Source organism: Dermacentor andersoni, chromosome 1 (genome assembly GCF_023375885.2).
Source record: "Dermacentor andersoni chromosome 1, qqDerAnde1_hic_scaffold, whole genome shotgun sequence".
Taxonomy (NCBI): Eukaryota; Metazoa; Arthropoda; class Arachnida; order Ixodida; family Ixodidae; genus Dermacentor; species Dermacentor andersoni.
In genome coordinates, this window is record NC_092814.1 from 43071136 (window position 1) to 43095334 (window position 24199).

At 41.4% G+C, this 24199-nt stretch overlaps 2 protein-coding genes across 14 annotated transcripts in view; both read left to right on the forward strand.

Annotated features, from left to right (window-relative positions):
- Nucleotides 1-4145, forward strand: part of LOC126546165 (ras-related protein Rab-24-like) — a 37856-nt gene extending 33711 nt beyond the window's left edge. For 5 of the 8 annotated variants that reach the window (XM_050194296.3, XM_050194293.3, XM_050194295.3 and 2 more), the window contains one exon: nt 3505-3672. Coding sequence is in view for 6 of the 8 variants with exons in the window: in XM_050194293.3 (XP_050050250.1) it covers nt 3505-3560 (56 nt within the window). In the remaining 2 variants the exon portion in view is untranslated. Of the gene's footprint in view, nt 1-3504 lie in introns of all 8 variants that reach the window. The other 3 variants (XM_050194297.3, XM_050194294.3, XM_050194300.3) reach the window with 2 other exon arrangements.
- Nucleotides 4146-4235: 90 nt separating this feature from the next.
- 5PtaseI (inositol polyphosphate-5-phosphatase A) lies at nt 4236-23983 on the forward strand. Of its 6 annotated transcripts, XR_007602525.3 has the most exons (17): nt 4236-4819; nt 5553-5594; nt 5674-5774; nt 7052-7139; nt 8240-8303; nt 8392-8495; nt 11475-11591; nt 11688-11743; nt 12832-12916; nt 13093-13188; nt 16374-16451; nt 18178-18251; nt 18330-18441; nt 19396-19470; nt 19578-19732; nt 19935-20044; nt 22795-22882. XR_007602525.3 is itself a non-coding variant. In XM_050194284.3 (16 exons), the coding sequence occupies exons 1-16, from the start codon at nt 4760-4762 to the stop codon at nt 22893-22895; spliced, it is 1290 nt and encodes a 429-aa protein (XP_050050241.1). In that variant the 5' UTR covers nt 4236-4759; the 3' UTR covers nt 22896-23983. The 6 variants fall into 6 exon arrangements, 5 of the variants coding, with proteins under 5 accessions (XP_050050241.1, XP_050050236.1, XP_050050240.1 ...); XM_050194284.3 differs by lacking the exons at nt 19578-19732; nt 19935-20044 and adding an exon at nt 19541-19577 and having other exon boundaries at nt 22795-23983; XM_050194279.3 differs by lacking the exon at nt 19935-20044 and having other exon boundaries at nt 22795-23983.
- The last annotated feature ends 216 nt before the right edge of the window (nt 23984-24199 follow it).

A 24199-nucleotide genomic window follows, 5' to 3' on the forward strand; every position in this document is an offset into this window, starting at 1 on the left:
GTTTTAATGAACTGTTCACGAAGATGATTGTTATCCTAGTAAAGTTTATGAAAGAGAGTGACTATTTTACGCCGAATGGTAAGTTCCAGAAGGTTAAGCAGTGACTTCATGGTAACACTGGTTGTGCAGTCATAATTGGATAAGATAAAGTGAATGGAACGATTCTGCACTCTTTCAAGTTCGTTTATCAGTGTAGTACCACTGGGATCCCAGATAGATGATGCGTATTCAAGTGATGGACTCATGTGAGTGATGTAGAGAAGTTTTTTAAGTAATGGGGGTGCCATATAAAAATTTCTTCGAAAGTGCCCAAGTGAACGGTTAACTTTGGGGATGATGTACCTTACATGATGCTTCCATGATAGTATACTACAGATATGAACAACGAGGTATTTGTAAGATGAAACAGACTCGAGAGACGTATTAGCAAGGTGATAGTGTGGACATGCTAATGATATACGAGATATGCACATTGGTTCGCATTTTGAAATGTTTAATACCATGGTCCACATTTGACACCAGGCAAGTATGTTATTTAAGTTGGTCTGGAGTAAGGCAACATCATCTTGGTTATCTACTTTCTGGTAAATTACAGTCATCTGCAAAAAGGTAAACCTTTGATGAAATGTTACTGGGTAGGTGATTTATGAAAATTAAGAAAAGGGTCCCAATACAATATTGGGTGTTCCCCATGGGAACACCCGATAGTACTGGTTGGACTGGGATATCAACAGTATTAGCAGAAATAAACTGAGTACGGTTAGGTGGTGTACTTTGCATTGGGTGCACATTGCAGAACGCCAAGTGGTTAAAATTAATACAAAGTTACCCACTACGGCTTGCTTCATAATCTGATTGATGTTTTGGTATGTAAAACTCCAATATTAATTAAAAATTACATAACTTTTTCCCATCTTTTGTACTTGTGTTCAGTAGAAATGCTGCATTGAAGGAGCTCTTTTACCCTAAAGGCAACGTAGCTGTGTGTGCACACATCAGCCACCATAAAATAATTTGACCTGTGCCATTTATAGGATTAAAATAATGAAAGATTTGACTTGTAAAAATGTGTTGGCTGCTGGCAGCGACTGTCCCATTGGCATCGAATAAATTGAATTACCCACAACCAGTTTAACAGATGTCTGTTGTATCTTGGTTCAACACTGGATGGGTGTGGCAATAGAAATTAACAGTGTAGTCCAAGCAAAACAGAAGAACTGGAGGGATGTTTTGAGGCAAAATACCCAGATGTCAGAAATAGGAATGCTAAGATGGACGCATGGAGTGAGAAGGAAAAATAAATATTTGAATGGCATCATCTGAAACAGAGTAAATCTGACCATATATAATTGAGTAAGGACCACACACTCGTATGAGCCACCCCCCAACCTTGGAAACCAAAAATTAAAAATAATAATAATAATAAAGTAAAAAAAAAGATAAAAGAACTGGAAGCTTGTCTGCTATTGCATTCCGAGCACATTGTTATGAAAAACTTTAAAATTACAGGCATATCTAGCGCTATGTATGACACTGAGGACAACTGAATCCATGAGTGTGCTGCCGAACCAAGCCTGAGCAGTGGTGAAAGTGACTGTAAAATTAGATGAACATTTGCCTGCATGAAAAAAAAAGTAAAGGAAGAAAAAAGAAAAGCATTAGAGGAACAATAGCATTCACTCTTTTGGTAAAAAAGTATCACGGAGATTAAGCATGGCTAGAAAAATTTAGCGGGAAAAAAGACTGCACCTCATCAAGATTGCAAAAAAAAAAAAAAAAGGTCTGTTGCATGAGCGTATACTGTATTTTAAGAGCCTTGGTGCAGTCATCTGAGTATGGTCAAAGACAGATATCAATGTGAAGGTTTAAAGAAGACTAGAGTGGGACAGCTGTCTTATGGGAAGACACAGGAGTTACATTCATAGGATTAGGGAGCTTTTCATTTGAAGAGGCGGAAAGCAAGGTAGCATTAATCTCGCTGCCAAGACGATGATGGAGTAAATGAGGGGACAAAGTGCAAGAGAAATGCAAAGCAATCATTCTATGTATAAGTAGTGTTGTGCTATGAAAGCGGCTTAGAGGGAGGGAAAACTCTGAAACAGAAGGAAACGTTACTGCAAAGTAACGTTTCCAAATAATGAAGGAAAAGGTGTACGTGCAATGCACGTGTATATATGTGTTTCCTCTGACATGGCATGAAATGAGAGCTAAGGAAGAGAAACAAAAAGCATCTTGCTTTCTGAAGTGTTCTTACAGAAAAGTGAATTTGCAGTTATGTCATTATTTTTAGGGTTTGGCAGGGTACTTTTTTTTTCTGGGATGAAATCGCTTAGTTATTTTCTGTTTTCTCCAGTAATTTGGTTGTTAAAGTTATGGCATTACGAAACACAGACGAACAGAGTCACAGCTAGAGTACCATAGCCAAAACAAATTCATTGAGGCTCTGTAAAAAACCATGGTGGTCCTCATTTTGTGCAAAAGTAGAGTATGTCGTAGCTCGAAAAGTATTGCTGAAATGTGTAACATTGGTGTACTGCTATGAGGTCTCCTGCGACACGCTTTTGAACACAAATGATTGCTGTCCAAAGTGTTCTTCATGTGGTGCCAAGTCAATCCAGGATTAGGTAAAGCAGTTGACAAGTCCGTACTAAAGTCATTGTCAGGCCTTTCGTCTATGTCTGTGGTCATCTTGTTTTGCTTCTTTGTGCCATAAGCTCTTACAACAAAATTAATGGAATATCAACTAGCTCAATTTGCCAGCCTTCTTTGGACATAACATACAATTGAGTAAATGTCCTCTCATCATCACAGTTACAATTCACAATGCAGAGCAACATCAGCGCTGCATTTGCTTCCTAGAACATTACCACTATTTGTGTGTATGTGACGTGTGGGAAATGCGATGTCATGGGACATTGTTGTATTTATATAAATGTGGCTGCTAACAAAGCAATAAGCTTTCATTCACTCAAGGCCAGCAGGCTCGGAGTGTAGCTTTGTAACTGTTGTACTTTTTTATTTCTGTTCTAGAAATTAAACTTGTCATTCTTGTATGACTGTTGCATCCACATATTTAATAGAGGAATGTTGCTGATATGAATGTACCAATGTGATATGTGAAGTGAAGTGAAGTGAAGTTTATTTCCAACACCGAGTCGGAGGTTCTTGGGCGAAAAGATGTCGCAGACGTCTTGAGAGTGCCCAAGGACCCCCCCCCCCCCTCTTCCTGCCTCTCTCACAGGAGGGAGAGTGAACTATGATCCACACACATGTATGTCCTTTGATGTGCATACTGTTGGTATTTTTTACCCATATTTGAAGTGTAACTTGTAAAGACTAAGCACAGCTTTTTATATTTGTTGTGGCAGTATGGCAGATACATACTGATTGCTTCATATATTGTTGGTTAGTGCGACATTTTGTTGATCAGGTGGTGTGGATGCAGGAATTGTAATTACATTTTTGAAAACATGTTTGCGCATTGTGGCACCATTTCTTTTCCAGCAGGCACAAACTTTAGGCTTGAAGAACCAGCTTCACAAGGCGGAGGCTGCTGTTGAGCTCTGGTTTCCTGAAGGTCTATCAATTGGTGCAAAGAGTGGAGGTCATTCATCAAGCACTATAAACATCGCCCCCCTGCACTGGTCTAGTCACAGTGGGCTCAGCAAAGGTCATTTGTGTCCTTACTCATCCCTCATGTGACTTTCTGGAGTGCCTTGATCAAATGTAGGTGTTGTTTAAGAAGTATTGCAAGAATCTTCTCGTTTAAATAGTTCTTTGTGTGTTTTGTAAAGCAGCATATCTCTGCTATGTAATTGATGTTGCATACAAAGATATGCCTTTATATTGTGTAGGTATGTATAATTGACATTATCTGCCAATAAGCCAGTAGAATTTCGAAAGTGGCATAGCTAAGCAGGAGGAAACTTTCGGATGTGGGAAGCTTTGTGATGCTGTGCATGGTTTCAATATTTGTAGGGATGACCGAAAAGTTCAAGCGCAGTGATTTTATTTTGAGCGCATGCACTTCGCTCACTATGATGTGTAGCAGTGTACGTGCATGGAAGTGCGTTTTTAATGTTCTGTACAATGAATGTATCTGTTCTTGTGAAACGGCGCAATAAATTGCACACTGTTTCGTCCGACTTGTGCTCCTTACTGGGCGTTCACGTATTGGCTGGCGGAGAGAATTCGCCACAAACAAGTGATGCGAGCAGTGCTCACGCCAGCTGAGTAGCCCAGGTACAGCGGAAAGTGCGCTTTGCGCCTTGTCAGCGAGCGGCGAGGAATGTGTGCGTGTCTGAGGCGCCGTGGCTTTGACGCGCTACGAGGCCGCGGCGCTTCATCCCGCTTCGCATAGTTGCAATCTTTCGTGAGCTACACGCTCATGCCCAATATTTCATTTACAACTTGTATCTTCTATATAAGGACTTGGTCCGGTGAAAAAAAAAAAAACGAAAGAAAAAGGTAGATCGAGTCGGTGTTTAATGCACTCTGTTTACAGCGCGATTTTGGCACAAGCCACCATAGCGTAGCGAAAGCAGACGCAGGCGCATAGTTGCCCAAACAGTCGTTGACGTCAGGAGCGGTGGGCGGGCTTGATTGTGCGCTTCCGCTAGGAAGAGGACTGTGATCATGGACGAATTCGCTCTGGGCTGATCGGCAGGCTCAACATGGGAGCTTCTAGGGGCCTCCCGTAAGCGCACCTTGTTTTCCTCTGTCCACACGGCCATACCAGGAAAGGTGAACAAGGACAGTAATGGGCGAGCACATACCGGTGCTTCTAGTCACGGCCAACGTAGGATCCATCTTTGAAGAGGTAAGGAAGGCCTGCGTGCATTTTTCCAGCTTCCAGCGCTCCGTGAAAGAGCAGCAGGGAAAAGAAGAGAATCGTTTTTGCTGATAATTTTTTTTTTTGTATTACTAAAGTGCGGAATAGTGCGTGCCTGCTGCTTCCGTAACGCTATTGCGTGCGTCGTACTGTATTCCCGTACGAGTTGCACGGATTCACGCAACCGATCGAACTGCCGCTAGTGCAGCTGAAACAGTCTGTACTAAACGTATTAGCGGGTGGACAAGGGGACCTTGTCCACCTGCGCGAAAACGCACGCTCGTCGAAAATGCGGGCAATTAAGCCAGTCCTTGCACTAGTCGACGTCTGTTGTCGGTGGGACGCCTGATCTCCCGCAGAGCAGCACAAATAAATATATGCGACTCAGTCATGCTTGCATCGTCTGAGAGCGTAGCACCCCGCCCCAGATCGTGAGATAAAAATACACTGTTGATAGCACGCATTATTATGGTCGTCAGATGGGAGAAACTCTCAACCGGTGATATTGGTTGTAGCTGCTCGTGCACCAGTAATTGTTTGCTGTCTTGCTGGTAGCATAAACACACACTGCATGCTCTTTCCTGGCATTTCGCTCCACGCGGGAATGGTCGCTAGAAACTTTGTCTTTCCCGTGTGCGGCCAAACGTCATAGCGGTAGAGCTAAAATATACCATTTCTTGCTCCTTTGCCCCCTCTGATTGCTTTCCACGTCCATTCGCAGCCTCGAACGCTTTTGCCGGGATGGATAGGCGAGTTCCTTCGGGTAGGTAATGTACTGTATAGTTAGGATGTAAAGTCATGTTTTTGAATACAAACAGTGTCCCTTGCTAAATGATATGCAGACGGTGAAGCAGTATCAGCCCAGTTTTTTGGCTCTACATTGTCAAGAAGTAGGTGGGAAAAACTACGAAAGGACCATGCCCCACGTTTCCGACTTCATCAGGTGAGAAGTGTACCACAGTAAGTGTGCTGAAAAATTTTGTTTAATGCCTCTGCTCTGGTCTGGGGGGTTCTTATGTCAAAAAACTTGTGAGCACGTTAGCTGTCTCACAACAAGGTTAGCAACAGTCTTCCTAATACTGCTCTGAAAGACATGAATTGCAAAAGCATATCAGGCTCATGTTGAGGATATCAAAAGCAAACTGACTGTTCTGACTTTTGTCAGTATTAGTTGTTTAGAGCAGCCATGAATGGAGGCCCCGAGGGAACAGCAAATCTTCAGACTTAAGTGTGTACAAACTTAATCGTATGCAAATCAGATCATTTGTAAACTAAACTACACTGTTTCAGTTTTGCGTATGATTTAAGGCTTGTTCAGTGCTTTTATAACAATGCATAAAATTTCTCTCCTTGCTGTCAGAAATCTTTACAATTCCAGCATGCAGTCCCTTGCTATCCCTCTTGGCGTTACTGTGTCATGCACTTAGAAACGAAAAAGGAATGCAAAAGAGCAGTACAGTGTGACTAGTATTGAAAAAATGCCGTGGATGTGTGTGCATGGGGTAATGTTCTTGCATAAACGAAGAAATCGAAAGGCATCTGACATCAGTGCATGCAACAATACACAAAATCAATTATCATTTACTCGTCTAATCTGTAAACATATTTAAGCACCTCAGCCTTTTTCTCGTAGATTTGTACAGTGGGTATCAGTATGTATGATGGAATGTACAAATACTCCATGCTTTCTATAGTTTCTTTTTCTGCTGTCGGAATTCTAATATTATGCTTTGTATTATGTTATTACATTGCACATATCTGCTCTCGTATTGTTGTTTTTCTTGAATATTAATCACATATACCTTACTCAACAGCAACACCAGCTCCATTCTATGTTGTTTTTTTAGACAAACCACTATTTATCTCTCAGTATTCATGACCCTCTTGGAATTCAATTCACAGAAAAATAAAAATGTAGAGAAAATGCATAGGTATTGTTGAAGTTATATTACTGGGGGATCTTTGTCCTGGAAACCTGTTGCGGAAATGGTTTTGGTTGGAATATGGTGTGTTTTTAATGATGTTATCCCAATCATGTTAGCTTTAGGGTATGAATCTCATCTGTAGAAACAGGCTTTCTATTTTCCACGTAAGGCTCTGTCAAGGCACTGTTTTCATCACTTCAAACTCAAGAAATGTACTTATATTCTATTCTGTCAAGAAATTATAGTGCTGGCAAGACTAAATTTGCAGCCTTAGATAGGTATGTTCTTTGCACAGAACTCTCATGGGCAGCGAGGAGCTCTCAAGTTACACAGCAGTCCAAGTGTTCTTGGACGAAGACTTCTCCTGTGTAGAAAAATTTACGGTGAGTTCCTTGCTGGAGAATCATGCATATGGAGCAGGCCTAAAAGCCAGGCATGTCAGTATTGAACTGAATCTAATGTTGAATTTTTCAGTGTCCTGGGAATGGAGTCTGTATTATCCAGCAGTGTGTGCTAGCTCTGTGTTTCATGTGTGTTCAGTGTTAACAAAATTAGCTTTTGATTTGAAAACACTGCACAGAATATAGACTTAAACCCCCAAAAGAGAATGATAAATTTAGCCAATTTTTGGTACAATAAGCGAGTTCAAATGAACGGGCATATTAAAAACCATGCATTATTGAAAAACTTCAGAAGAATATCCCATCTGGCAGACTAATATATTTGGAGAAGAATATACTATTTAGTGGTGTTGATGCTCCTTTTGTGGTGTTTACAAAATGGGCAGCAACATGTTGATAGGTGGAGGAAACCAAGAGAGTGGTAGAAAAAAGTACATAAAAAAAATGGAACTGAAAAAAAAAATATAATTCACATTTTCTTTTTTTTTTATAGTGTGGGGAAATGCCATGCAGCAAGGAAATCTGAAATGCTTGATTAAGGCAATAAGAAGTTGCGTTATGTACATGTTGAGAATCAACGAGCTTCAGGTTGGAGCAGGGGAACTTTAATAGTGTTGGACATGGTTAGTAGCTGTGAGGTGGCATTGTTTCTCACTAAAAATTTTGTTTTGCAGCATAAATGCTGTGCGTACCCGTTGAGTAGCAGCTGTACATTGCAGTTGTTCCAGTGGTACTGTTCCTAAAGCACACTCTCTAAAGTGTTATGTTGTGCTGCTTTTGAAGGTAAACTGTAAAAAATTTTTTTCACCAATACATAATTTTTGCAGTTAATCTTTTGCCGTCTGGGGAGGATTAGTTGTGTTAACAACCTGAACTGTGTGTCACACTTTGTTCATTGACACTGTGCCTTAACACTGCACAAAGCTCATTGCAGTTGAATAATATTAGGAATTTGTATAGGGCTATAAATGCAAGGTACTGATTTTGCAAATTAAACATTGTTTGCACTATTCAATGAATGAAAAGTACTGATATGTTATTTCAATTCACCCATGACATACTGCATTGTATCTTCTTGGTAGGCCTTGGGCAACTTGTACTTTGTCCATCAGTCATTGAGAAACCCCCAGATCTGGGATTTTCAAGGTGAGCCATCTGGTGTGCCTAGAAGATTGTTATCTTGGCTTTCATTTTGTACTGGGCTCTTATTTTTCTGCTCTCAATGCATCATCAGAGTGCTGCTTTCGACCAGTCATGGCAAAGGAGATTCATTCTGGAAACATAGAGAAGGTGTTCACCAAAGAAAAGGTTAAGTTTCCCCAGGAACTGTTTCCAGAGGTAAGTTTTTCATATAGCTTTATAGCTGCATCAGCTTGAAATTCTATTGTATTGTTGTTAAGCTGTTTATTTATCTCCTGAGCATTTACTTTTGTTTTCTATCATACTCAATTAGTGCAGCAATGAACATGCTAGCATTTCAAATAGTTGACGTAACCAATTCAATTATTAACGAAGCTGAATGTTTTTTCTTATGATAATATTATTTTGTTCGTTATTCACTGAGTGCCCTGCTTTGCCAAAAAGACGTTACAGCAGGGGGGTTACAGACTTAAATAAAACACTTCTTCATCTATACAGCACATTTGCGTCTCTTGCAACTGGTTCCAATCCCTGATATTCATCACAAAGAAGGAATTTGTAAAACATAGTTGTCCTTGCATGGTACTCTTCCACTTTGTGTCGGTGGTCATTTCGACTGGATATGTAATTGGGTTCATCAAGGTAGTTATTACAAGCAATTCCAGTGTTGCCATGAAACACACAAAAGAAAAACTTCAACCGCAGTTTTTTTCTGCGCAAAGAAAGCGATTCACAACCCAATTCCGTTTTTATAGCAGTACAGCTGTCTGTCCGCTTGTATCGCCCTAAAGCGAACCGCGCAGCTCTATTCTGAATTTTTTAAGCTTATCTATAGGCCTGGCTTGCATCCGGTCCCATACAGAGCATGCATATTCCAAAATTGGCCTAATGCATGTGAGGTAGGCTGTGTTCTTTAAATTCTGGGGTGCCCATCTTAGGTTCCACTGGATAAAGTTAAGAGCCCTTGCTGCTTTACCAACAACATAATCAATATTAGCATTTCATGAATAATCATGTGATAAAACAACACCAAGATATTTGCATGTTGGTTCGGTAGTAATCACATACATATTTATGGTGTAAGCTGTTTCTATTTGTTTCTTTTTTTTGGAAACACACATGTGCACACACTTTTTTGGATTCAACGTCATTTGCCACTTCTGGCACCACCTTGTAATACGATCCAAATCGTCCTGCAGAGAAATGCCGTCACTTGCGTTCCTAATCTTCTGATATAAAACACGATCGTCGGCAAATAAACGTATACGCGATGAAATACCCACAGAAATATCATTAACAAAAATAAGGAATAAGAGCGGTCCAAGGACGGAGCCTTGTGGCACGCCTGATGATATAATTTCATTCAGTGATTGAAGTGTATTGTGGTCAGAGTTCGGTGGTCGGTAAAATGCACCTATGGCGAATGAAGAATTATCATCTAGGGTAACTGTGCGCCAAACATATTCGACATCACATGGGATGTCAGGCGGCAGATTTCAGGGAACTTCGCACAGGTAAAAATACACCCCCCCCACGGCTCGGCCTATCTCTATGATACGCGACAAATTCGCTTGGAAACACCTCACGATCACCGATAACATGGTTCAGCCACGATTCCGTACCAATAACTATGTCAGCTCTCACCGACTCAATTAGTCCTGCCAATTCTTCCGTCTTATTCGTTACACTTCTACAGTTTATTAAAACGGTGACCAGGTTGGTGCCGTGTTACCTTTTTTCTGGCACGCATCAGTTTTTTTCTTTGTAGTGAAGGAACTACCTTCTTTTCATCATCCCATACGTAAGTTTTTTCACCAAGAGTAAGCCTATCAAAATTCAGTTTAACTTTTGTTTTCTCACCTTTGTGCACCTTACTGTATTCTCATAATTGCTTTCGCACTTCCTGAGTAGCTGGTGCATAATCCTGATCAGCTCTGAACTCTGACCCCCTAAGTTTTTTTGCGTTGGACAAAATTTCTTCTTTTTCTTTATACGAAGAGAGGTTTACGATAATCGGCCTCTTTTTTTTTTTATTCTTGGTATACGCGAATCCCATGTGCCCTTTTGTAGTGATGTAACTTCAATTCCTAGCTTGTCGCCAACGATCTTTTTAATCAATTCCTCTGATTGTCCTATGTCTCCGCCCTGTTGTCATCCACTCCGTAAAACAAAAGTTTTTGTCTCCGACCTCTGTTTTCTAAGTCAATATTCTTAACCTGCAAATCCCTGAGTACTTTCTGAAGAGTCTCAAGTTCATCCTTATGTTCTGCAACTACTCTATCAAGGTCCTGAACTTGTTTCTTAGTTGCTCCAAGGCTGCCTTTTATGTCCTCTATCATTCCTTCATGTATGGTGATCCTGGATTCAATAGAATCTAGCTTATTCAAGATTGCAGTCTGCCCTTTTTGCAGGCTCTCCAATATTTCCATTTCGACAGGAACCGGATTAAGTTTGATATCGCCAGAAAGTAACAAAAGCAGGAACATGTACACAAATCTGTTGACAAATAGAAAAGACCTACTTCGAGGCGCCCGGGCTCGTTTACGACAATAATCATCAGCAACCACCATAGTAGAAGGAGCCGACAATGCACACAATAGCCGTGAGACTCGAATAGGGTAATGCAAACCAACCTGCGTGAACAACAGGGAAATCAGCTGCATGTCTGCCAGCGTGCCGGCTCCCAATCCCACGAGGCAGAAGCGTTGCTCATCTATATAGTGTCCACTTTGGTCACGTAGGCTTCAATTTCCAGCGGCGATTAGTCGATAGTAATCACTCAAATTCCACCACGCGGCGAGCGCTGCACTGAAGATAAGGGCATTGAATTGTCGATGTGGCTTGACAAGTTGTGGGATGTGACACCCGCCGAAGATGAAAGTACCACTGAAGTTTGGTTTTGGTCATGATAAAATTATGTGCAGCCGACAACCACACCGAGCCAGAAAGTGATTCCAAGACTTGCGAAAATCTGCATGAACAACAGGGGAATCAGCTGCATGTCTGCCAGCATGCCAGCTCTATATCCCTAGAATTGCTAGACGAGTCACTTAATTTACCATTGTAGATCATAATGCAGTATTACTGAAGATGTCCACTGAAGAGAAGAACATTTTAATTGAGAGCAATCCCTTAATTTCTTTCTTAGGATGGCAGAACTTTTTTTTTTTTTTGCAGTGCAAGTGGTCAAGAAAAGGCTTTATGCGAACAAGGTGGAGCTTGCAAGGCACAATATTTGACCTAGTCAATATCCATCTTTTCCATGATGAATCAAACTTCATAGCCATGGAATGTGTGAGTTTAGAGCACATGTGGCCTGCCAATTGAAGCTTCACTTGAAATTGAAAGTTTCCTTTTTGTCAAATCTCTTTTTTTTTCTTTTTTTTTCAGTTCCCGTCTTCTTACACAAAAAATAGACAAGGAGCACTTGACTACACTCTGAACAGGTAAAGTGTATCTCATATTTCATATTTATCTTAATCAAACTGTTATATGCCCAAGTTTTTTATTTTATAAGATTTAGTAAGTAACACCTTATACCATGTTCCTATGTATCACATACAGCCCTTCCTGTTGCAATCCCTGATGGGACTCACAGTATCAATAAATGAATGAATGAAAAAAAATATTTGATTGTATTGCATTGTTATAAGATTGAACAAAAAATCAAGTTTTATGGCATATTGCAAAACTCGTGTATTGCAAAATACTAAAATCTAGTAGGCAATGTAAAGCAGAAACCTGCTTTATTGAACAATGCTGATTTTTGGACATTTTGTTCTTAGATTTCAAAAACGTTGCTCTGCACGAGGACACATACAAAGAAAGAAGATAAAAACACTCTTTCTGATGTGTGTGTGTGTGCTTGCCCCTCTTTCTTTTGTTCTCATCTGAGGCAGTGCAGTTTGACTTAGCCAAACCCCCATGGCTACATTTTCCTACAACTGTCCACAATGGCAGCTGGTACAGTACCTTTGTTGCAATCTACCAAAGTCTCTAGGGATATGGCGATCCCATTTTATGTGAATAACACAAGAATGCAGCCAGTGAAAAGGTGGAAAGAAAAATGGAGTAGCATTGTTAAATTTGCAGTGATTTCATGAAAAATATGTAAGAAGGAAAGCATACAGGATGAAACGTGGGGCTGCTAACATGTAGCGTGAACTAACCAAAGCACCCCAGTCGGCTTTCTTGCATTTTGCATCACTCTGGCACAATTTCAGCTGGTTCACTTGCTTTTTATAGCTTTACTCTTTCTTATTCATGACTTCATTGGAAAACTGCACAATTAAACACTCAAGTTCCTGGAGTTTCTGTTTATGAAGGCTGCTTTTGCCGAATGTGCATTACCATTGCATGTATTCAAGAAACACACTGTGGATTAGCCTTATGAACTTTCTTGGTTATTTTCAATTTTTCATCGAAAAAAAGGGAAAGGACTTAGCCTAACAGTAGTGCCATGTCATGCTGATCTGGTTATTGCTTGCATATTTGCATATTCATTAGACTGAGGATAAGTGTGCTTTATTTCAAGGATCCAGAATGACAAGTATGAAAATGTTCCATTCTTCATCTTTGGAGACTTCAATTTTAGACTTGACACGCAGGCCGTCATAGAGGTGATGTACTCCTCTCATATTTTATTACTCTTTATTTTACTCGTTCTTATTGCAGTGTCTGCTGCTTTTTATAACCCTGAAAGTCGCATTCACTTCATACCTTTTCTAGCTGGCATGTTTTTCCTTTGAAAAAACATGCACACTACTTCTTCTGAATGAATGTATTGTTCTTGCAGAAAGTTACTGATAAGGCCCCTCCAGTTCAAGTGAAAAGTGCCAAAAATGGAGATGTCACAAAAGTTCTCTTCAGGGATCCTAAAGATGAGAATAAGGTGGGATTGTTGTGACACATGCGTTGCCTTATTGGGCTGCTCCTGCAAATAGCTGCATTGTGATTCTGGTTCTGTTTGTTGGAAATTATACCAGAAGCACATATTAAAGGTGCCATGACATGGTTGCAAAATCAGTCACTCTGAGCTTGAAACTTTTCCTGCCGGTAGTTGAGATTCCATGTTGAGATGCAGAACATAATGCTACAAACCACAGCCCATGGGCATGTTGTCTGCAATAAACAGGCTACAATATATTGCTGATTTAAAACAGGGAGCACAATTAAGAATCACTGCTGAGCACATTCCCAGAAGCTTCAAGGAGTACTCAAGTTATGTGTTAGGTAAACATGGGACCAATGCTGCCTGAATGATTGGTCAAGTTGGCAGTACACAGCATTGCTGAAATGTTTTTTTCTTTCTTGCTGAACTGCACAGATTATGACTCCACTGCGGCTGACTCTAGTGGCAGTTTGACCAGCTTTTGTGCTGATGATTCCCACAAAAAATTTATTTGCATGGATTACACAAATGTGGTGTCAGCCATATCTGTTCTCACCATGACACAACCTAAATGCCTTGATGCCTCTTGACATATTTCAAGACTGGTACCACTTTGAACTTGTCTCATGTTGTTGCCACACTAGTTTAACCTATGACAGCATTTTGCAAGTGCATTCTTTTTTCTGCATGTTTTGATGTGTCTGTGCATGATATACACCTGTAATATGTTTATTATATGTTACCATGTCTTATGCTTACTAACGAGATGCGATGTTTTCATTAGCCTTGTAAAAGATATTACAAGAGGATCCAGTAGTGCTTGCATTTAAAGCAACAGACATGGTTGTTACACTATGACAATGAAACAGCCCTAAATGGCACCAGTAAGACAGTACGCATTGTGTTTCTGGAGTGAAAACTTCCCACCAGCAAGAAATCTGCCCTGGCACTTGACTTGTATCTATTCCACTTGGGCTCTGAATTATTTGAAATTAGTTTCCAGTGTTAAAACATGCAAACTTCAGCACTCGTAAGCTACCTGCATATAATAGATTTCTGTTGTAAGAAGTTGGGGCCTTATGTATTAATGCATGAAGTGTTACATTAGTGCAACAGTGTTACATTAGTGCAACAGTAATGACCATAGAATAAGTGATTTATTTCAGTGGAGTTGAGAACTTTTGAAGTTAAATTATAGTAATGGTAATTTGAAATAAGCCAACCCGCCGTGGTTGCTCAGTGGCTATGGTGTTGGGCTGCTGAGCATGAGGTCGCGGGATCGAATCCCGGCCATGGCGGCCGCATTTCGATGGAGGCGAAATGCGAAAACACCCATGTGCTTAAATTTAGGTGCGCGTTAAAGAACCCCAGGTGGTCTAAATTTCCGGAGCCCTCCACTACGGCGTGCCTCATAATCAGAAAGTGGTTTTGGCACGTAAAACCCCACATTTTTTTTTTAATTTGAAATAAGTTGTATATTGCATTGCAGGGGGGTACAGAAAAGGCACAAAATGTCAATACTGCGCAGTGTCACTAGCCGGTCTGTCATAGTGTTGAACCTTTATATAATGATCACAAATATAATGAAGTAAATTTAAAATTTGGTTCGCCATCCTTTATTTGGATTAGTATTCTACTGCTATAACAAAGCCGAAAATGCAAGATCCGAGACAGTTTTGGTTACAGCGAAGCAAGCATTTGTTTTCTCGGAGCTCAAAATGCATATTTTGGTAGTACGAATGTAATATACTTGGCCAGATCAACTTAAAATAGCATATTTTGGACATGTGTGCATATCTTGGTGAACAGCTTGGCTTTGCTCCATTGCAGTTATCAAGCCAATTCACACGGATCACACCAATTGCGTGGTTGCACACAAATTAACGACTTAGCAAAGCGCATTTGCAATTTAGCATTGTTCACATGTAAAGTATCTGCATGCCTCCATGCCATGCCGATATGTGGCAGCGTATTTGCAGGCCACCAAAGTTGCAAGGAGACTCTGTGCTGTCCCATTAGAGGCATCACACTCTCTTTTTCTCTTTTCTTCACATACCTGACCGTGAATTTTTTGCTGATGTCAGCTCATATGCTTATGACGAATATGAAATATAACGAAGGTATTTTCATGTCAGATGAAGTTTTGTTATATTGAGGTGTACTGCTATTGAATCTTGTTCTTTGAGTGACATGACGTCAAGCAGATGAGGGGATTTGCCGGTATTAACAAGCTGTCTCATTTTAAGTGAAGAATAGTTTTATTAATGTGAATCAGAGCTTCAAGCAGTGACCCCTTCAATACAGCTTGGGAATGTAGTTGCGAATGCTGCGAGAGCACTAAATATTATTCAGCAAAATTTGAAATCTTCACCTTTTGCCCGAAAAAATACTGCTTATATTTCATTCGTTCGTCTGATCTTGGAGTATGCGTGTTGTGTTTTGGACCCTCGCCAGAAAACCTTGATCGATCAAATCGAGAGAATACAAAACAAAGCGGCAAGGTTCGTTCTTGGGCGATACAAAGAAAGAGGAGAGCTGCACTGCAATGAAAAGTGAGCTCGGACGGGAAGCGCTCTCGTCTCGCCGAAGAAAACTGCGTCTAAAATTGCTATTTAGCGTATATAATAACAAAACCGGAATTAATAGAGACACTTATATTAAACCACCGTACTATGTATCTAAGAGAACAGATGATGACTTTAAAATTCGAGAATACCGAACTAGAACGAACCTTTCTGCTAATTCATTTTTTGCCCAAACTGTAACAGAGTGGAATCGATTATCTTGTGACCAAGTGTGCTGTACGAATAAAAATGTGTTTTTTTTTCGAAGTTGTAACCCCCCTGCTTGCACACACGCAGGTAAAGCGGGGTATCTCTGAATAAAGAATAAAGAAGCAAACCTCAACAGCCATTGCAGCAGGTGATGCATAGAATAGGTCACGGTTTACTTCAGTCACAGAAAATATGCAGCGAGTTACCAGGCTACCAAGTTGTCTACGAGTAAATAAAAAATTTCAGTTTAAAACTGTCTAACCTGTGAAAGTGACTCGAGTTAGGATGAACGAAGAAGCAGTGAGACAAAGAGCATCTGTTTGAAAATATGGTGTCATGGATGTGAAAGGGAAGGTTCACACTAAGTGCAGTGTCACTTTCTTGGGTAGTAAATTGGCTGGTGCATTGCAGGTGGTGCTTACAGTGGAAAGAAAAGTGTTCTCTCTTCAAGACCATGAGGAGGCTTTCTACCGAAATGATGGAAAATGGGTGTGTGCTCCTTCTCAGATGTATTTTGTGTCTGGTTAGTTTTACAAAAAGCAGCTGAGAGGCGGACATGACTAGAAAGTGTAAGCTTGCAATAGCATTTCATGTGCTTGTTTGTTGTTGTCTACCATAACCATATATTGAAACATGAAAAGGAAATAAGTGAGCAGTATTCCTGTTCCATGTCATTACATGAAAGTATCTGTGATCGCTCTGTAGCCGGTTTCTAAACATGGAGTACTCACAAGTATACATTTAGGAGCCTGAATTAAGCTACCGTTATAAAATCAGGTAAACCTGGAAGCAAAACGATGCATTAAAGTTATTTCCAGCTTGTTCACGTTTGAAGGTATGCTGATAGTATACCTTGCTTTTGCCTTCACATATTTTTTTGCTGAAGTGCTCTGAAAGTGAAAACTACCATGGTGTTTAGGGGAAGTATTAGAGTTTTAAGCAGTAGTATGCCTTAGCGTATCACGGTTTTAAAACATATTCCGAAGTAAATGAATGAAGTTGCCCTATTTTTACGTTGATACAAAACAGTGTGAGCTAATTAACGGCATGTTCAGTCAACAAAAAATTAGTTTTTGCTTTCATGTTTGTAAAACAAGCCAAAAAGAAACTTGGAGGGTGCTTAAGCTTTGCCTTTAATAGGTGTAATGCACAAAAAATTTTGAATTTTTAAGGAATAATTAATTTTATTAAAGTTAAAGTTTAGTTAGTAAAAGTATAGATATACATATTTTATCCTATCAAGATAATAACCTTTACTCGGGGAGTAGAATGTGATAGCATTCAGAGATCCTAGACAGCTTCGCATGCTTCCTGGCAACTGCAGCTTATGTAGCCATAACGTTTTCCTGGAAACGCTGGCGGTGAACGCTATGCACGAAGACAAGCTTTCTGGTTATTTATTTTTTCTTCCCCCAATCGCGGGCACCACGGATATGCGGAGGTGAACACCACCTGGATGGTGTTGCAAGGCACCGAGCGGGGCATGCCACTCCTACTAAGACAGACCTCAACTGGCAGTTGGAAAAGGGGTTTGTGTTTGATGGTTTCTGCGTAACAAAATGATGTTCTCTCGCATATTCAAATTACAATCTGACACTATCATATTTGTAGGTTGTGTGTAAACGCACTTCACAAATTTTCATGTGCATTTTACTTTGAGAAATTCAATTCGTTTAGTAATGCCTATGTGCCACGTGGAGGGCCTGCTTGGTTCGGGATGTTTTTACTCTAATGGACAATGCCACCGCCGCCACCAACACCCAATTTTTTGCAATGCGGGACCTTTAACGCTATTGCGTTAGTAAATGTATGTGCAAACATTATCTCTTACAAGGGTGGCGATGTAGGCTTGTTGGTGCATCTTGTCCTCGTGTTTCCCTGTGCTCAGCCACCTTTGGTCATTATCTTTGAATCAATGAAAATTTTAAGGGACTGGTTGTATTGCTAAGTCCATAGCTGTGGCACTAATTTTGCTCTGCAAATTGCTGGTTTGACAAATGAATGCAATGCATTTTCGTTACTACTTCCACATGGCTTCTCATTGTGGAGGCATGATGGAGCATGTGCGTGACGTGCAAGAAACGTCATTAAATCCAAACTGCAAAGCAAAATTGCTTACTACTAAAGGAAGTAAAACATTTGCTACTCCAAAGTTTTGTTTACTTGAAGTTTGCTAAAGACATTACCACAACGCTTGAGATTTTTGTTTTCACAGCTCCAAGAGCATGACAAAGAACCGAGCCTGTTCCAGGACCGTCTTTTTGAATTTGACATTGCCTTCCCGCCAAGGTGGGTCAGATGTGGCACTTGCACATAGCTGTACCTTGTATTGTGTGTTGTGAGCATGCCTTGAATGGTGTTTTGCAGCTATCCATTCAAAGAGGAGTCCTCGGGTCCCCGCAGTTACATGCGGACACGCTGTCCTGCCTGGTGTGACCGCATTTTGCTCAGCAAATCGGCCAAGACCCTGGTGTACACGGTGAGAAACCTATTTCTGATTTCTTTATTGGTTTGCAGTTTGTATCATTTTTGGTGCACAGTAGCCATTGACCTTATGAATTTGTGTGCTTGCTATAAAATCGTATCCATGCAAGTTTTCGTAAGTACGGTTTCGTGACATATGTAGTTGAGTGTATGAGTCTCCATGTGTAAGTTTCTGTTTAATGCCGTTCGTGACTGCCTGTCTTTTCATATCTGCACACATCCACATTGGCTTAAGTTGTGTTTGTATTGTTTTTGCAAGGGTTTCTTGTAAGTATGGCATCATGATCTGTCATATCATAAGAAGCCAACACTGACACCAAGGACAACATAGGGAAAATTACTTGTGCTTAATAAATGAAATAAAGAAATGATAAATTAATGGAAATTAAAGTGGATGAAAAAACAACTTGCCGCAGGTGGGAACCGAACCCACAACCTTCGCATTTCGCGTGCGATGCTCCACCAATTGAGCTACCACGGCGTCGTTTTTCCATCCACTTTCTTGGGTATTTATGTTTCCTAGTAGAACCCTGGGAGTGTTGGCCAGCGCCACCACTCGCAGACCTTGGCGGCGGACGTGGAACGTCCTTTTTTGCCACAGGCGTCACGAGAATGTGATCTTTTTGGGTGAAGGCAACCGGTCAATAACCCCACACATGTTACTTGAAGGCATCAATGTAGTCATTCAGATGAAGTAAGGGAAGTTCCCTGAAGTTCCCTGGAGTGTATGAGTCCCAATATCTTAGTTTCTGTTTCATGCCATTCATGACTGCCTGTATATCTGCACACATCCACATTGATTTAGTTTATACAAAATTGTGTTTGTATGATTTTTGCAAGGGTTTCTGACAAGTATGGCTTTGTGCTCCATATTCATTCCGATCAAGTAAGGGAAGTTTCTTGAAACCAGTGGGGCACTAACAGAGCAAACTTGTTTCCTGTGGTGCAGGGCCCTGACGAAGGTGGCAAGGCATCTGTGGTGTACCACATAATGGGGCCGAATGTGTGCATGGGCGACCACAAGGTAAGCGGCGGCTGCCGCTGGAGGAGCAGCCGGCCCACTGCAGTGGCGATCGTCTTCTCTTGTGTTGCAGCCTGTGGTGCTGTGGTTCCGCATGGTCCCTGCTGCAGGTACGTGCCCCCCGGGCTGTGTTGCTAAAGGCGAGGCGCACAAGGGTGCCAGCCCGCACCGGTCCTCGAGGTTGCTTAGGGGCTGCCCAGCTGGGTGCCGCCTCCTGTGACCACTTCCCACATGTGCATGGCTCCCCCGTTCTGTTGTGCATGGTGTAAGTGGATGCCCCCATTTTTTGTCGCTGGCTGCCAGCTACCGCATGCTGACGGGGGGATTCTCCTTTGTTTGCAAGACCCTGCTCTTTTCCATTTGTGTATTCAAAAAGTGGTTTTGTTTAGCCTGTTTTGAGTTCAGCACCACTCCGTAGCTGCAGAAAGCCTGACCACTTTTCTTGTTTTTGTTTTTATCTTTTACAGCATTGTGTTTGCATTAAACGTGGTAGTCGGAGTTTTTCGTCGTGTCTAGGTGCATGAGGCCTCTAGTCAACAACCCAGTCAGAACAGGTTTGACATGCCCTTTTGTGTTGGTGAGTTTATTTTTGCTCCCTTTGTAGTATACTAAAATCTAGTTGAGGTGGTGTGGTTTTGCTTGCCAAGGCTAAGCTCACAGTTGTGTTGCTTCTCTTCTAAAAGATTTATGCTCGATTCGGCTCACTGCCATTAGTAGATTATTGTCACGGCTTGTTGTCTTCTTGGGATCCTGCATAGACAATAGCCATTGGGGTTACCTGCAGCATATGCTTAGGCATGCTTTGTCATCAAGATGTGCTTAGGGATCACAACATTGTGAGTTGTCTTGCAGAAAGATGTGACCTTGGAATGGAGCTTTACATTGGCATTGTAAGGTGCTGAATTATGTTAGCCACAGTACGAAGAGTTATCTAAAGAGTTATGTGTAATACCATTAAGGAAAGATTTTGACAGAAGCATCCTAATTTTCTAACATTACCATTTTACCCTCCTTACAAGGAAGTGCTTCATTTGAAAAGTTAGCACTACTTTAAAAAAAAATGGACCCATGCGTGTCTGGTTTGCCTGCGACTATAGTCAAGTGATGTTTTAACAGTGGAGTTTTTCAGCTTTTAGTTCCGCCGTGGAGCATTACCAGAAAACTCAGCCCAGCTGTGCGCCGCCTCACGTTGCCTAGTAACCACCTGCGAGAGCACCGAGCCATGTAACCTCCTTGCACCCCACATGTGTGGGGTGGAGTTGTGAGGTCACAGGCAAGTAAAAGATTGGAACTGCTGGCACAACGACACCTCTCGCCTCTGTACTCCGTGCATACGTGCTGCCATGGGAAGACCAAAGAAAGTCTGAACGCGGGAAAAAGAAGTGGCTTACCAGAAAGAGCACCGTACGGCCAAACGAGAAGTGATGTGTCGATGCAAAGCTAATCTGGAACACCGCGCCAAAGCTGCGGCTGAGAAGAGGCAATGCTGAGTCGAGGATCCCGAGTTTCAGTCCAGGGAACGCGAGAGTTGGCGCCGGAACGCTTGACATCGCCGAGAAAGTGATCCCGGCCTGCGACTGCTTGAAAACTTATAGCGTCAAGCCCGCTGAGAGAACAACTTAGCAAAACCTAGCATAACCTCGCAAAACTTAGAAACAACTTAGCCAATCCTACCATAACCTCGCAAAACCTACAAACAACTTAGGCAAGCCATGTAAAAGCTAGGTGATCACAAGCTCCACTGTTGACTCCAGCCTTGCACCAGTAGTGCAAGCTGCGCACATTTTTTATCTACCATTGGCGTTCCACTTCATCATTGCTGCTGCCAAGTCATAGCTCTGCAGGGTTTTTATAGCTCCAACAGTGGGCAGTAAACTCCTCTCATTGTTGCTGCGTTTTTTTTTCTCACCTCAACTATTTTATAGCTTTAGATGCCTTGATCAGCACTGCTTTTTTTTTTTTTCGTACTTTTACATATTATAATTGTATTTTACAGTGTCAGCTATTAAGAGCTCATCCATGGATCTTGTTTGTACATGCAAATTTCAATTATTGCTCCAGGCAGACATGAAGACATTTTTATGTGAAACTTGGCAGGAACAGAGTATACCTTGTTAAGATGCTGGTGAGAGCCCTAAAGAATGTGTGGTGAAATCCTAAAGAACCGTAATTAATTACCAAAGTGTCAATAAACAATGGTTGCTGGAGCCTACAGGCTATTTTCAAAAATATTGTTTCAGGTAGAGTACAATATGTATCAGGATGAAACTTTCCAGGTACCATGTTGACTAAAAAGACATTTTCTCCTAAAAGGCAGCATACAAAATGGAGTATGCGCTAAAAGCTAAGAAAAAGATGACAAATATGCAGATTTGATTGCCCATATCGTGCCGTGTGGTTGCAAGGCACAATTTTGTGAGACCACCATCTTGGCCAAGTCTGCAAACCACACAACTTGAGTGTCTTTAGAAGCATTCTTCATCCATAAGAATTCATGTATCTGTATAAGCAAAGCGTCTATTCTTTTGCACAGTGCCAAACTGGACTTCTTGAACTCTATTATTTGAAAAAGGTAGCAGTATTGCTAACTTTTTTTAGATTTGTTTGTCACCTGCGCATTGGCAAGGGGGCGTGGCATTTGTACGTCGCTCACATTATAAAATTGAAGGATGTGTTGATCAAAATAAACAGTTGGTAGTAGCGCGTCTCCTTGTCTGTCTTGTCTTCTTCGTGTGTGTGTGTATTGTTTTACGCTTTATCTGGAAGTAACTATGATAGACCAACTAGCCCAACAGATGGTCCTTCTGAAGCATACAAAAAGGTGGAAGCATTGACGATGACACCTGCCTACCTTTATCTTTTTATGTGTGCTCTTAGTTTGCAAATATATATTTTAGCAAATATATTCCATGTTACAATGAAGTCACATCTGCCTTGAAAATACCTCATTATATGTTATACCTGATATTCATTGTAAGTATATAGTATTCCTTATGTGGGTAATATTGAAAAGAAACATTTTCAATACTTCGTTATGTACAATGATTCATTAGATCTGTGAGCACTATTACAAGTTTGACTGTACCAACTAGACTAAGAAGCAGTTGTCATGAACCATTAAGGCCTTTTGTAGATACTTATGAAAGCTTAGTTTTGTGTGGTAAAATTTGTAAGTGCGTAATTAATCATTAAAGTTTCACTGAACCTTGGTTGAGCGGACGGCCGGTGCATCAGCTAGCCTTTGAGCACAAGTTGCACATGTGGCCATCTGTGTGTTCTCCGTGGTGGACGTACATTTCCTCATGTGCACCTCTTTCATTGTGGCAGAGCCGTGTCAGAAGCCGGCCCTGGAGGAAGCAGCCACCCGCTACATCCAGGTCAAGGTTCCAGGCTCACCTGTGCGCATCTTCCGAGAAACCACCGTGTGAACTTGCCACTCGATAGCATAATTCCGTTTTGTTAGTGCATCTGTGACATGGCTGCAATGCTAACAGTGTGTAAAGACTGTGCAAGGTGCTGTCGAGCTGGGATTTTCTTTAAGCCATTTTAATTTTAGATCTGACATTACATGTGCCAGTTCGCTAATTCGTAACCCCAGCACTGTAGCATTGAAAGTGGTAGTAATGCTGCGCATTTTATACCAGTTTTAGTGCCACACTTTGATGTGGGGTAGTTAATTATTTTAATTCTTGACGTGCACCCTTGATTGCAAAAATACACTGACATGTACACACACAAATTTATATATACATAAATATATGTCTAATGCCACCTCGCATCTGCACATCCGCTTATGTTCACTCGTTCTCCACACAAAGCTGGCACACTTTGTTTTTAATTAAGAGCGGGCACAATATCAGTGGGGCAGACATTGCGTGCACTTAAATGGTTATGACAAGGAAAGTGATGTCTGGCAGGGTGTGTCAAAGCATGCCATTTTTCTGCAGCATTTTTCACCATCGTGGAGACTACATCAAGTCCCCCCCCCCACCCCCCCCACCCCTTTTTTTCTGCACAGGAGTATACAAAGTCATTCTACAATCTCCCGAAGTATCGTTTATTGTAGGAAGGCTGCTATTTAAGCCTCTCCCTCAGGGCCCTTTGAGATTATGCGTGTATTATCACCAATTTCCACTTCACACTTATTTACTATTTATGATCCATTTGTTGTGCCAAAATTGTTTGGTGTGCATGTGACCTTGTGTTGTGCAATGTTTGTATGGTTGATCCACTTGTGCTACACCCCATTGCAGGTGATATTCTCGTTATTTAATGCGGTGACGCGCGTTGGGCGTCGCGACTGCCGGTCGCCGCGTCGCACAAAGTGTTACACAGTGCAGTGTTCCGTCCAGTGGTCTCGAGGGCCGCGCCGTGATGCTGTACGATCGTCACAAAGTCAAGTTATGTTTTTAGCGTTGTTGCATATGTGCACATTTTTCGGTAGTCTCTAAGCATCGGCTTCTTGGACGTCACCTGCCATCGTCGATCCGATTGCAATAAATGGTGCAAACCTTTTTTTGTGTGTGCGCTGTTTTTTTTTTCTTTTTTTTTAAATCCCAACTAACCAAGTTGCGCGCCTTTGACGGCTTGCGCAACTCTGGTTCAAACACGCCTTGCAAGTTTCCGCCAGTATCGCTCTAAGCGCGCGGCGATATAGCATCGCCGTGGCGGACAGAGCGACGTGGCCATGCGAGGTAAAATAAAGACATACCATGCATGTTCGATACGCTAG

What these genes read in the sequence shown, in the direction of transcription:
- 5PtaseI (XM_050194279.3), top strand. Translation starts at nt 4,760, where the DNA reads ATGGGCGAGCACATACCGGTGCTTCTAGTCACGGCCAACGTAGGATCC. An exon ending in ACTTCATAGCCATGGAATGT is followed by an intron (nt 11,592 to 11,687) that starts GTGAGTTTAGAG and finishes TTTTTTTTTCAG; the next exon opens with TTCCCGTCTTCTTACACAAA. An exon ending in GACATTGCCTTCCCGCCAAG is followed by an intron (nt 18,252 to 18,329) that starts GTGGGTCAGATG and finishes GGTGTTTTGCAG; the next exon opens with CTATCCATTCAAAGAGGAGT.